Source organism: Battus philenor, unplaced genomic scaffold (assembly GCF_028537555.1).
Source record: "Battus philenor isolate CCGP_79_NKW_IND1 unplaced genomic scaffold, ilBatPhil1.0.hap1 SCAF_21, whole genome shotgun sequence".
Taxonomy (NCBI): Eukaryota; Metazoa; Arthropoda; class Insecta; order Lepidoptera; family Papilionidae; genus Battus; species Battus philenor.
The window spans coordinates 8277130-8290287 of NW_027181684.1; the positions used below are offsets into that span (position 1 = coordinate 8277130).

Genomic DNA, 13158 nt, shown 5'->3' on the forward strand with positions numbered 1-13158 from the left:
GTCCCTTCACAAATAATATGTACAGACATATAATAAAACCAATTAGGCTATACTGTTTGTATCTGGCTACTTTTAATTACAAAAAAAAATGATTTTAAAGATATTAATAATTAAAAAAATGTTTCAACATATTTTTCACTTATTTTACTTTCTGTCACAGTAAATCGAATTAAGAAAATCTATACAATTTTAAATGCAAATAAACTTTCAACTATGATGCGAATTTTCAAATCAAAAGGCGAACGAACTTTTTCTCCAAACTTATTATATTAGTTATTCAGTTAAATAATACAACCTGAATAATAAGACAACCAAATAAATAACCCTCTATTTTTATTTTGAATTTCTTACAGCAAAGTTTTTTGTAAACATGCATTTGTTTGACGTATCACTACCGAATATTATACATGTGAAATTGACAAATTTGATTTCCGAGCCGCAACATATTACCCGTACATATCTTGACACGGCACGAGTAGCAAATAATATTTATTACATGCTACAGACAACGAAACATACTTTGTAACTTGAAATCTTAATCAGTTCAGAGACCACAATAGCCCCAGTATTTTTTCTTACAGGCTTAGAAATAGAGAATCTTAAAAGAGGAGTCCTCTCTTCCTATCTATAAACCTTTATTCTAAATGAAATTAAAAAGCTAATGCATGAAGTAGGCCGCGTAACCGTTCATTTTCAATTTTCTAACAAAAATTACTAATTTTAAACTAGATTTCAATAATCCACACCGCAACAGTTTTTTTGTCATATAGCGCCAAGCATACCAGTTGAATATTTCAACTTTACGAATAAATTTAATCAAAAAAACCAAAGTAAATGTAAAAAAACAAAGTATTTTGTAGTAAATTTTATACTAAGTTTTAGTTAATAATCGATCAACGATTGTAATCAGCAACAATTGCTATTTAAATTGTTAAGGCGTCAAGTTAATGATTCCACTGTACCTTTGTTTTACGTACTCTTTCATATCACAAAGTGTTCGCGTTGCTGCCTTTTTATAAAAAAGACTATAAAGCGCGTTAATAAAAAGATTCATAGCTTTTTATCGCGTAATCTTTTTAATAATTATTTGGCTTCGACCGATTTAACATAGCCAAACTTTAAAACCGACATTGTTCTTAGTCAAAAATATATAGATTTTGACAGAAAACAATTGCAAGTATGCAATAAAATAAATGTTTGGCTTGACTATTTCAACATAAAAAATGTATTGAAAAGAGAAAGAGAGTACATAGTACGTCTTCAAGTGTAAATAAACAAACAACTTCTTTAGTATTACTAAAAGTAACGGTAAAACACCACAAATTTCACCACGTCCTCTGTCTCGTTAATACAAATCCTTGACCAAACGTACCGAACCGAAATCAGTAAAAACACCCGATCAAAAGTTAGGCCCTCTCGGACACTCTGAAATGGGAATGCACGTGTTTCAAGTGACAAACCGAGACATGATGCCTTCCCAGAGGCCCTTACGCAAAGTCATTCTATGGAGCGTCAGCCGAAGGTGCCTAAGAACTTGGCGCTTTGTCAATTCAGTGAAAAAGTAATAAGTTTGTTGTTTATCTCTTTATACTTTTTTAGACGAAATGCCTTCAGCGTTTCACTACCTAAAAAGTGGTGAAACCAAAAAATATTCCTCGATTACTTAAAAAAAACCCTAAATGCTTGTCTGGCAAGGAGCTCAAAATGTCAAAAATGCCAGGCCAATGAGAAAACATCTAATTATTACCCGTATATTATTAAAAAAATCAGCATCTATACTATAAGGTAAATAGAACATTAATTTCATAAACATTAAGGGTCGCCACGATGTTAAGTGTGTGAATGAATCAAGTGTTTTTAACAAAATTCTAAAGGTCACACCAATAATCTCACTTCAATATTTAAGGAACTTAGTCGGTATTATACACACTTTTGGTACAGTTTACCTGCCAAATCCACGGTAACCCAAATTTTGTAATGGTTCATCATTTTTTCCTACATTGTGAGCATCCATGTGGATAAATTTTGCAGCTTGTATTAAATGACGAAGGTCTGAGGTTCCCAGGTTCTTAAACAAATACATATAATTTTCCGTTCCTTCTCTGATGACAAAAAAGTATTTATACGTATTAAAATCAAGTGTTATTTATTAATACACATTATCAATTATTTGAAATTCATTTAAGGAATGGATTATAGAATAATTATCAACTAAACATTTCATCAAAAAATTTTAATACTTATATATATAATAAAATATATTAATGTTTTTTAGTAGTTGGCCCAAAATCTAGTAGTCAACACAATAGATTGGATAATAATATCTGTCAATTGTAATAGGTTATGTTTGAATACATTGCTCAAAATGTTTGGCATTAAATTAAGACATGTAATAAACATTACCGAAAAAATATTAATACGAAATTTAAGGAACAGGCGCCAATTAGATGTTACGGGCCCAAACCCGGGGTTAAATAAAAGAGTCAAAGCGTTTCGGCAACAAGGTGTGAAGATCGAAGATGAAGACGCAGAAGAATTCATGGAAGAATCTAGCAGTACATTCTATAATGTTCGTTTACTAATACTTACCGTTATTTTAATTCATTTTGTATGAAATGTAGTGTTTTTAATTTTTTATAATTTTTGCAGGTCGGTGAAGCCTATACTCAACATTTAAACGAGACTTTAATGGGAAAATTAGACCTACCTAAAAAAATTGTAAAAGAAAAATATTTCAAAGAAAATACGCCGAACCTTTTAACGTGGAGTGAAAAGGAACAAATTCGTCACCTGGTTACAACTCATCCAGACGAATGGACATTAGAAAGGATAGCAGAAAGTTTTCCTGTTACTGTTCAAACTGCGAAGGTATAACACTTTAAACCTAAAATTGTAGGATGTATTACTGCTGGTCAATCTAATAACTTAATAAGAGCTTTTAATAACTAAGCCTTTTTAGTACCTAAGCCTAATTAATTCTCTACTTCCAAGTACACACTCCAAAATGTGTTAACAGTTTTACCTGGATATTAGTGAATATATTGTAAAGGAGAATAAACAAATTAAAATTGAATGCACTCTGCTATAGTTAATAATTTTACAAATTAAGAAAGTACATAATTATGGATCCTACAAAATATTTGTCATAGTCATATTTGATTTTTTCACTATATACGCCTCTAAAACAGTATGTATTTAGTAGTTAATTCAATATAAACAGTAGCTTATTCAAAATTATTAATAATTATTTAAAAGTTAAGTGTCAGTCATGCATATCTACAGAAATACTTTATAATAAGTATCAACTACTACTTTTTTCTTTTTGTCATAGTATTTTTGTACTACTAATCACCATGGCTTTAACGGAATTTCTATATTAGATTGGTGCATATGAAATAACTGCTAATAAAATGAGAATTATATTGGAAAAGATGGTTAATTTTTGTCATTTACATGGTTGTTTCCAAATTAGGTTAATTTTCATTCAATCGTAAATTTTCGATCTGTATTAGGCTAAGCTTAAACATATAGCTATGAATTCATGATCTAATTTGTTATTTTATTCAAAAGACATCTTTATTAATCTGGCACATTAGACATTTTTATTAATCTGTTGTTTATTAATAAAAATATTTTTAATTACAGAAACTACTGAAGTATCCATGGAAGCCTGCTACTGAGGAACGTATTGCACGCCATGATGCTTCTGCTATGAGAAATTGGAGAGAACTTAAAGATGGAACATTAAATATACCAGAGGACTTACGTCAACACTTTTTAAAATTTTCTGAACGTAAAATACCTCCTCTTAATAAAACCTCAATAAAAGTCGACTTAACACAATCTCACAAAATGGGAGAATTCGAGCAAATAATACACAGGTGTTCTAATAAAGATAATGTCGAAAATGGTACGAATAATTTCAAAAAAAGTGAACATGATCACACAGATAGTTCAAATAACAAAAAGATTGTTAGGGATCCACAAAGAATGACATTGGAGGACCTAACAGCAAGGATAAGAAAAAGATTGGAAAGTGGTAACAATGTAGAAGCATCAGATCAAATAATAATAGACACTGTGAAGAAAGAGGAATTTGTTAATCACAAAACAGTAGAAGTGACAAATTATACCCCAAAAGAAGAAGAGTTGGAAGAATACCAAGAAAAGAGTAAATCAATGGAGATAGTGGGTTATCCTGAAAGAATCAGAATTCCAAAAAAAGCTTATAAAAAAGGTGCCACATACAAATTAAAAGATTGTTATTATGATCATGATGGCAAATTTTTATACAGAGTCATAGGTGTATCTGAATAATTATGAAATAAATAAAACATCACTATTTAAGCCTTATTGCTTTTATATAAAAATTATATGCACTTTAATATAACTAGTCCATTATCATAAAATAACTTAAATAAAATCAAATAACATATTGCTAAAATGTGTACACTTCATAATTATTGTGTCAGTTTTAATTATCATACTTGTTTTCTTTACATTTAGGTCATCATTTCCATTTAGGTAATTATTCGTCTCCTTATAAATATACAGTACAACATCTACTATTCAATATATTAAAAAATATATATGGCTGGTAAAATCACTTTTTTTAACTAGAAGTATGTTCAAGGATTTAGAATCATATTTAAAAACGTCTAAACCAAATAGTATAGAAAAACCATATTAATTATTTTTGGACTTTTCAAGCATCACACCTTAATTTATATTGTTTCCTTTATAAGTGAAATAAAAAAAAGGATTATTCAAAACGAAAAACTTGTCTATAATAGATTCGTTCTGTAATTTGTATACATTGTAAATCAGGTAAACACCAAGACATCACAAAAAGCATTCCAAAAACTTGAATTTTTTTGAAACATGCTCATAAATTTTAATATTTTAGTTATTTAATAATATTTTAAAATGAAACAATATTAAATGATGTACTATTCGTGATTTTAAAAATATATAATATTAACAACACATTTCAAAGAAAAATTAACAAGCCCCTATGCTTGTACTTTTACTCATACAATGCTCCAAAATTCACTAACACAATGTTGCTAGAATTCCTAAATACCATGATCGTCTTGGGGCGAATTCAGAGGCAAATAGAGTGTATTATGAAATACCACTATTCTTATTAAAAATATTTTAAATGGTCGTTAAAATATTTTTCTAATTATTGTGGCATAGACATTGTGAAAATGGATTGTTAATTTGAATATGTATTCATGTGAACACATACTACGTTTTTATAATCACATTTATGTTTGAGTATTAAATTGAGAAATTTAACAAGTGTAGTGTTTGTGAGTGAAATGCACAAATTTCCAGTCTTCAAATAAATCGAAAAACGGCAATATTGCAATTAAGCAATGATAATTTTTAAAAATTAATGTGTATGGAATCAGTTTTCTAAAAATGTTCTAAATTACTATGAAATTGTTGCACGGAATATTTTAAGCACATCATCAGAAATCTCTTTAGAGACATCTATACTGACAAACATAGCAATTCTATATGGCGAAGCTCTTATAAATACTATATTAGGCCACATTTCATAAAACTTATACAATATGGACACTAATTAGCGACTTACATCGAAGACGTTATGTTAAAAAATCGATTAAATATTTTATCATACAAATAATACCGTCATTATTTGGCCGCCATTTTACCGACTTGCTGTTAAATTCTTTCTTAAATAGTAGACAACATTACAAACAATTTGAATATTTGAGAAAACTACATCGAACTATACAATTGCATTACGTATCGTACCCTTCATAAATATATGTATACATGTAATTTTGATGTAAATTTTTTTCGCAATACTGTAATGTACAAAATTAAGAATTCATTAAGACATTTAACAATATTTTAGTGTCGTTTATGAAAGATTTGAAGACAATTTTATTTACAATTAAATGATTCCCAATAGGAAATATTCTGAAGAAGCACCCGTAAAAATAGGCAAAAAAATTATATAATGAAAAAAGTGTGCAATAAAAACAATTACGGTTTTTTAAAACAACTTGATAATTTCGTTATTGCGACATGATAAATACATGTTTAACTCATAAGCAACTCTACAGGTTTTGTCACACACACTTCAATTTATATACCATGAATGTCACATTAGATTTCATAATTATTTACAGTGAACCAAATAAATTTATATTATACATCAACAATGTCGAATAGTCAATAATTTTTAAGTAAAAGAAAATAAAAATTGTGTCATAGATTTCAATAAATATATATATACAACAAAACCAAATGTCAAGCCAATTAAAAGAAGCACCACTAATTTAAATGACGTTGATAATTGCTTAAAATATTAATTTTTTATTCAAAAGTTGTCCATAAATATTTAATGTAAATTCTTACCACATTTTATTGAGAAAATTTTAAACACTTGAATCGATTTAAAACGAAATCATTGTTTTATTATTAAGGCTCGAATATGATCATCATAGATACATTAAGATTATGGATGTAGGTTTACATACACAAACATCTAAAAAAATGACCAAACGCTGAAATTCAATACAAATGGGGGAATCTGGAAAAAATGTAAAACAAATAGGTATTTTCAATTATACCATTATCCATTCTTTGGTAAAAAAAGAAATTAGTAGATTTAGTGTTGTAATTATTAAACATTTGTTTATTAGTCATATTTCTAATACCTACAGTTAAATTATTTTTGATACATTCAATTTGTATAAGTCAAATTCATTATAAAATACTAATGTTTCAGAAATTTACATCATTTAGGCATTACTGTAATAATCAAAAGCTATCACACGTTTATCAAGTGCTTTTACACACATTTTTAAGACCTAGGACGTAACACCTTTTTAATATCTGGAAAATAGTTCGTAATTAAAAACTTATCTGTTCGTGAATATTACGGTATTTGTTAGATAATTATAATTAAAATAATAAACATTCCCCATGACTATAATAAACTACCAATAAGTCATGTACAGCCTTGACATATTAGCCACCCCAAAACATACTTAAGACAAATGTTAGGGTGCATTATAATAGGAGTACTGATTACTTTTACTAAGGCTGTATGTATCCATGAGACAGGTGTTATTACGTAGTTTTAATTTTACATTAATAAGCAAACTGAATGTGGCCACTGCAAATTTTACTCGAAAAAACAAGATTTTAGTAGCTACCCACTTCTGTTACTCCGCATTATCTATCGGACAATAGGTATTTCATATAGTAGATATTTCATTCCGGTGTTTCAAAGAGTAAGTGAATTAATTGTACTTTTATTCTATGAATTAACACGAGAAAAAGGTTTTCGTGTCCGTCCTCGTTGTCAACGAATTATTTTCAAGGGAATTGGACAGAAATAGTACGCGCAGGTAGGTGGGTTTATCTGGCGAGTGACAAGCGCTTGAAGTAATGTCGGCAGCAGAAAGCGGTAGGCGAAGGTGGCAAGTCCTGTGGACGAGCCTCACCGCCGAGCTGTTCTAGCGCACGCGTGTATTCACGCTGCAAGGCCACCAGGTCAATGTTCTGCTCGCCGAGGGCACACATTGACAGAAACACAATATCCCTGGAAATCACACAGCATGTATCAAATTCACTCGATAAACTATAAAAAAGGTAACAGTTTGTTTAGTCTACCGTCGTGAATATAAATAAAAAAGTGACATAGTACACAAAACAAAACTTTATTCTAATTAGTAATATTCTCATAAATCTAAGTAATCTATGCGTCAGGCTAGTTATAACAAATCCATTATTCTTTATTTTTGTTCCGTTTGGTGTGGGACAGGGAAGTTATGGTTGCAGATAATAAGTTTTTGAGATACTTTTTTATTAACATTTGTCTTCTTTCCTCCTGCAACTAATCTATCATAATTTGTTACAATGGCACATTTTTACATTTTTATTTTTAGTGTTTAAAAAAAGGTGTTATTTTTATAAAAGGTATGGAACAAGTAAGATGATGCTTGACATTAAGTTTTACAAATTGCTATTAAAGCTTTTGAAATACAAAATCTTCGGGAGCTCCATGTTACATGTATAATAGATACTGTAATGTCATACAACAGATACTGTAATGTCATAATTTTACCAAGACAAAGGTACCACATGACCTACTATATTATAGGCTGTCACTGCATCATAGTTAGGGCGTCCACAGCTAGACATAAGCCTCTCTCCAAGATTTCCAATAGGACCGGTTGGAAACGGTCTGTATCTCGCGATTACCGTTGACCCTAACAAGGTCTTTACACCTTGTACAAGATCCACCTCATAATCTCCACCTCTAGGTGCTAATAGCCATTTGGTCTGCTTGTTACGTGTTCAACTACCACTTCAGCTTGCCAATCCGCCGGGCTATGTATGTCGATCACTTTCCTTTCTTCCTTTCATTCCTGATTCGATCTTATAAAGAAATCCCTAGCATAGTTCTCTCCATGGCTTTTTAATTAGCTGTTAGCTTACCTATGAGGACCGTTTATGTTTTTACTTTGTATTATATATACTTGTAGATATCTGCTAAAGTAAAGAGAGAGATAAAACAATACCTATAAAAGGACGGATAACGTTTGTTGCCGCTAGAGGTCTCCCGCCACGCTGCGAGCTTCCTCAGGGCGTCGGACAGATCGTTACTCAAGAGTCCATCCAAAACCGCTAGAATAACTCTGAAATCAGGAGATTGTAAAATAATAAACACAGCTAGTTCCTAAAGGTATCTTGTAAATACACTATTGACATCCCATATTTTTTTAATTTATTATAATTATTGCAAAATATTATTACAAATTTTACATATTTTAATTTATTTACATCGACTCTTTGTAAGTGAAGAGTCCTTTACTTTGTTCTTTAGAGTTCTAGAACTAACGTCATATTTCGTAAGAAATTTATTTTGATAAAAATCAATGTGGTCAAAGATTTCAAAGTTCTCGCATGATAGTTCCTTACTATAATATATAGAAAGGTTTAGAGGATTTCTTTAAAGAATGGAACCAGTAATTAGAGTGCAGTTAATATATCTTAAATTTTAACTTTTTTATCACTGTATTTATAACTAAATTAAATGAATAAATATAAAAAGTTTTTGTGAAGTGTACGTACGTGTGTGCAGCTCTTGAATCATGCTCGGTAAGAAGCAGCGCTCGAAGCTGCTGCGAGCGCGGCGGCTGAGCGCGTCTTGCCTTCCACACCACGTGCAGAGGCGCCCCCGCCTCCACCGATTCGCCTGCCCCGCCCGTGCCACGCGCACCCTCCCAGCAGCACCGCACCATGCAACCTAAAAAATTACATTTCTTCTTTTCAGCCTTCCCAGACACTCACTGCAAGACATAGGCCTCCCCCAAAGATCGCCACGATAACGGCGTGGGTCGGACTACTGACTTGTGGTCGCCACTTAGGAACCTGCGATGTACCCCACACTCTGCCATTTTAGACGAGCAATTCTTCGAGCTACGTCAGTGAACTTGATTTTTTTTTTGGATCTCCTCATTTTTGATTCGATATGTAATGTAAATTATCATTACGTTGAAAATCATTCACTACATAAATTTCACTTTATACTAAAAAAAATTACCAGTATTATCGGTGTCGTGTAAAGTGTCGCTGCTCTGGTACATGGTCGAGAAGTTGGAACACAGCAGATCTGGTAGATGGTTGTCGATGTTGGCACGCTCCAGGAACCAAACCAGATTCCAGTAGACAATAGGATGGGACTCCACAAACTCTGGTTCGGCCAAACAAGAATCGCCTTCCCTACCTGTTTGGTAACAATTATAAATATTCAGTACACAAATTCTAAGAATTTTTTTATTGTTAATATGTTGGTTCATTAAAGTTTAAGTTTAGACTTTATCCAAAACTATGCGTATTTTTATGAAATAGTTATTTTTAAAGAAAATTATCAACACGCAAAATAAAAAAATGAATGAAGAAGTAGCAAATCGATTATGATAACATTGTGTTATTGACTATTGTAGTCGGCAGTCAAAAAATAAATATATTAAAAAATAAGTGGAAATATAAAGTCGGCTCACCTAATATGGATTCAAACTCCTTTCGCAGAACCAACGGATTTAAGTAAGGCACGCTAATTGTTTCGGGTTGACTCTGCCCTTCTCGAATGATCTATGAAATAAAATAAAATTAAATAAATATTTGTCTTTAAATTGCCACATCGCAATTTTTATTATTTGTAGCAAATTGTTTTTGGTAATATAATATTTAGACACTGCAATTCCCACAAAGTACATGAGGCATTTATCATGCTTGTTCATTGCATATTGAAATAATGTAATCTTTAAAATTTCTGATCTTGATTACATGCTGATTTCTTTATACCAAATGAGATAAAGTATAAATACAAGGACAATGTGCTCTTGTTAGGAATCAAACTTGCGAAATACTACATCGATTATAAACCAGTACTTAACCCCTCAATAATTCTTAGCCAAAGCGTTAACTTTAGTGTACCTTGCAATTCGTAAAGTGGCTCGAAATTTTAAAAAAAAGGTGATTTTTTTTTTCCACACGGAATAAAACAGCTGTATTATTCATGTAAAATATTGTTGTTATTAGCTTGTAAATATATAGTTTTATTTTACATATTTTTATAATACCTTTTTTCAATATGTTAATATAATAAGTAGACAAATTAATTTTCACATTTTGTGTCGACATTTTATGTATACATTACGTGTGTCAAAAAAAGGTTGAGTAACACTACTCTATAGTTTATACGCGTTAAAAATCAAAAGAAATCGATTCTAACCAGAAAGTCAAGTGTCATGGAGACTAGTTAAAGGTATCCTTTGAAACGCAACAATGAGTCTGATTGTATCAATTGTAAATAAAAAAATCAGAAGATTTGATCGGTTGTGGGGTAATAAGTAGGTTAGCGGACAATAATGATCCACCTGAACATTTGTTAACGCAGACTATATCTATAGCTACTGCTTTGTTAAAATAAAATTACTATGATAAAACATATGTATGTTCTATATTGACACCAGTTTATTTTTAATTGATGTATTTTAATTGTTATTTTATATTATTTAATGGAATCAGGCGTTACCTTGCGGAAGTCCATCATAAGTAAGAAAAGGACCAATATTTCCACCACTTCCGCACAAGAGCATGTGGTCCTTTTCTAATATATATTAATTATGTTTAGCACAAATACATACGTCTAATTTGTATGGTGCAATAATTAAAAATAGTGTAATTTATTTTCGAGATAGGTATATAGAAGTAATTACATTCAAAGTTAGAGTATTATAGGTATGTGAGAAAGAAGTGTTTGTAAATATGTGTGCGTGACGGTACCTGGGCCGTAAGTAGCGGCACTGTGTGTCGTCCACACGCCGTGCAGCGTGTGTTTAGGTTTGAATCATCAGCCGCCCAGCCCGCCATAATATCTTCGTCGTACAGCGCGCCCAAACATTGGTGGCATTGCGAACACGACGTCAGGTAAACACGGACCGACGCTTCCATGTTGCCAGAGCTCTCCTGTCAAATTTATTGATTCACAATTATTGCCAAATATTTAAATGCACACAATATTTTTTTGAATGCAGATGTATCTACGATGCTATGAGACCTGAATAAAAAAAGAATAAAGTAATCAAAATTCTGTTAAATAGTAGGTAGTAAAAAAACTATTTAAAAATGGGAATATGTGATAGAAGCTTCTTTTAAATAACGGAGAGATTGAATAAGAGCGCAAAGAGCAGAAGACAGAATGAAGGCAAAAAATTAAAATTAATCGGTAAAAGGTGTGAAGGTATAATTGAGATGTTTAATATTAGATATGTATATTGTTATAATTTTTTCCTATTTTTATTGCCCTTGTTTTTTGGGGGCATTTCCATATTAAAACTATAGATATAGTTGAAAATTAGTAGTCAAGATTTTAGTTACCGAAACTGCTATAACGTGCCATAAAAAGAGCGGAATAGACCAGATAGGCCGATACTCCCCCCGTTTCACCGTGAGCATACCAAAAGGGTACAGCGGTTTCGGTAACACTGGAGTAATGCAGATCACTAACCGCATGTTGCGGGTACAAGTTGTCGGGCAGCTGAGACAGCAGCGTGGCGAGGGAGCCACGCTCCATGCTGCATGCAAGCTCAGCCTCACTGGACGCGCGCCGGAATCCACCACTCGACCATTCTAATAATTATAAAACAATTTTAACATGAAATTCAACTTATAAATACCTATTGTTGACAATTGTTCAAATCCAGTTTTTCATCATTACCATCATCAGCATTGATGCTAATGGACATAGATCTCTCACTTAAAATTCCGCCAAAGACTAGTTTTTTTATATATTTATACCTCGGTTCCCCCCTTTTATTTTTGGGACAGGTATTAGCTTACTATTTTCGCTCTCTTTAAACCTTCATATTTCCTATTATTCTCACAGAATTCATTTCACAAGAACTAGTTGAAAACGGTCTGTATCCAGGGTCTTCCGACGACTTTTTCGGCTTTCGGTTTTCTCTACTCCAGAATCTTGAAGCCCCCTTACGGATCTTCACATTCTTTATATGTAGTTGAGAAATCCGAAGCATAGCACTCCATGGCTCATTGAGCTGCTGGCAGCTTACCAAGGAGGCCTGAAGTGCGAGATCGTTTCAATCGACATCAGTCATTAAGCACGGTCCAAAAAACAGTTTACAAAGTAATTGTGAAGCGAAAAGTGACTACCGCGACTTGGAAGAAATACTGCGACGAGGGTACAATATTTAGACTATTAGGATTTTGTCATATTCCAATAGCTAATTGGAATATGACGAAACTGGAATTTTCTACCAAATACAAAACAGTAATTCTAAATTGTCAACAGAATGTTATTACTTAATTCTTTATTACTCCTACTCTGTAATAAAATGATACTAATTCGAAATATCATTATTCGGGTGGGCATTAACACGCACTTTTGAATCAACAATTATTTTAACATTACACGTAGTAACCTACCATCTGTTGGTAACGGTGATCTGCAAAGAAGAAACTCAAGGGTTGACCTTTCAACAAAGAAATTTTTCAATGTTTGATTTTTTACTTTTCAATACATTGAAATATCATGATGAATCAACATACCAAGTTCCATACCTTTCGATCAACTAAAAACTT

At 31.7% G+C, this 13158-nt stretch overlaps 2 protein-coding genes across 2 annotated transcripts in view; one reads left to right on the forward strand and one right to left on the reverse strand.

Moving 5' to 3' along the window:
* Positions 1–2346: 2346 nt before the first annotated feature.
* LOC137923442 (neugrin) lies at positions 2347–4405 on the forward strand. Its single transcript, XM_068766700.1, has 3 exons — positions 2347–2569; positions 2650–2868; positions 3646–4405. Exons 1-3 carry the CDS (start codon positions 2366–2368, stop codon positions 4315–4317), a joined length of 1095 nt encoding a protein of 364 aa, XP_068622801.1. The 5' UTR covers positions 2347–2365; the 3' UTR covers positions 4318–4405.
* Positions 4406–6644: 2239 nt separating this feature from the next.
* The window catches only part of Crag (DENN domain-containing protein Crag), a 37327-nt gene continuing 30813 nt past the window's right edge, over positions 6645–13158 (reverse strand). The window contains exons 29-35 of the mRNA XM_068766702.1: positions 12068–12189; positions 11344–11526; positions 10056–10146; positions 9596–9778; positions 9124–9298; positions 8571–8687; positions 6645–7588 (exon numbers count right to left, since the gene is read on the reverse strand). Coding sequence (XP_068622803.1) covers positions 7405–7588; positions 8571–8687; positions 9124–9298; positions 9596–9778; positions 10056–10146; positions 11344–11526; positions 12068–12189 — 1055 coding nt within the window. The 3' untranslated portion in view covers positions 6645–7404. The remainder of the gene's footprint in view (positions 7589–8570; positions 8688–9123; positions 9299–9595; positions 9779–10055; positions 10147–11343; positions 11527–12067; positions 12190–13158) is intronic.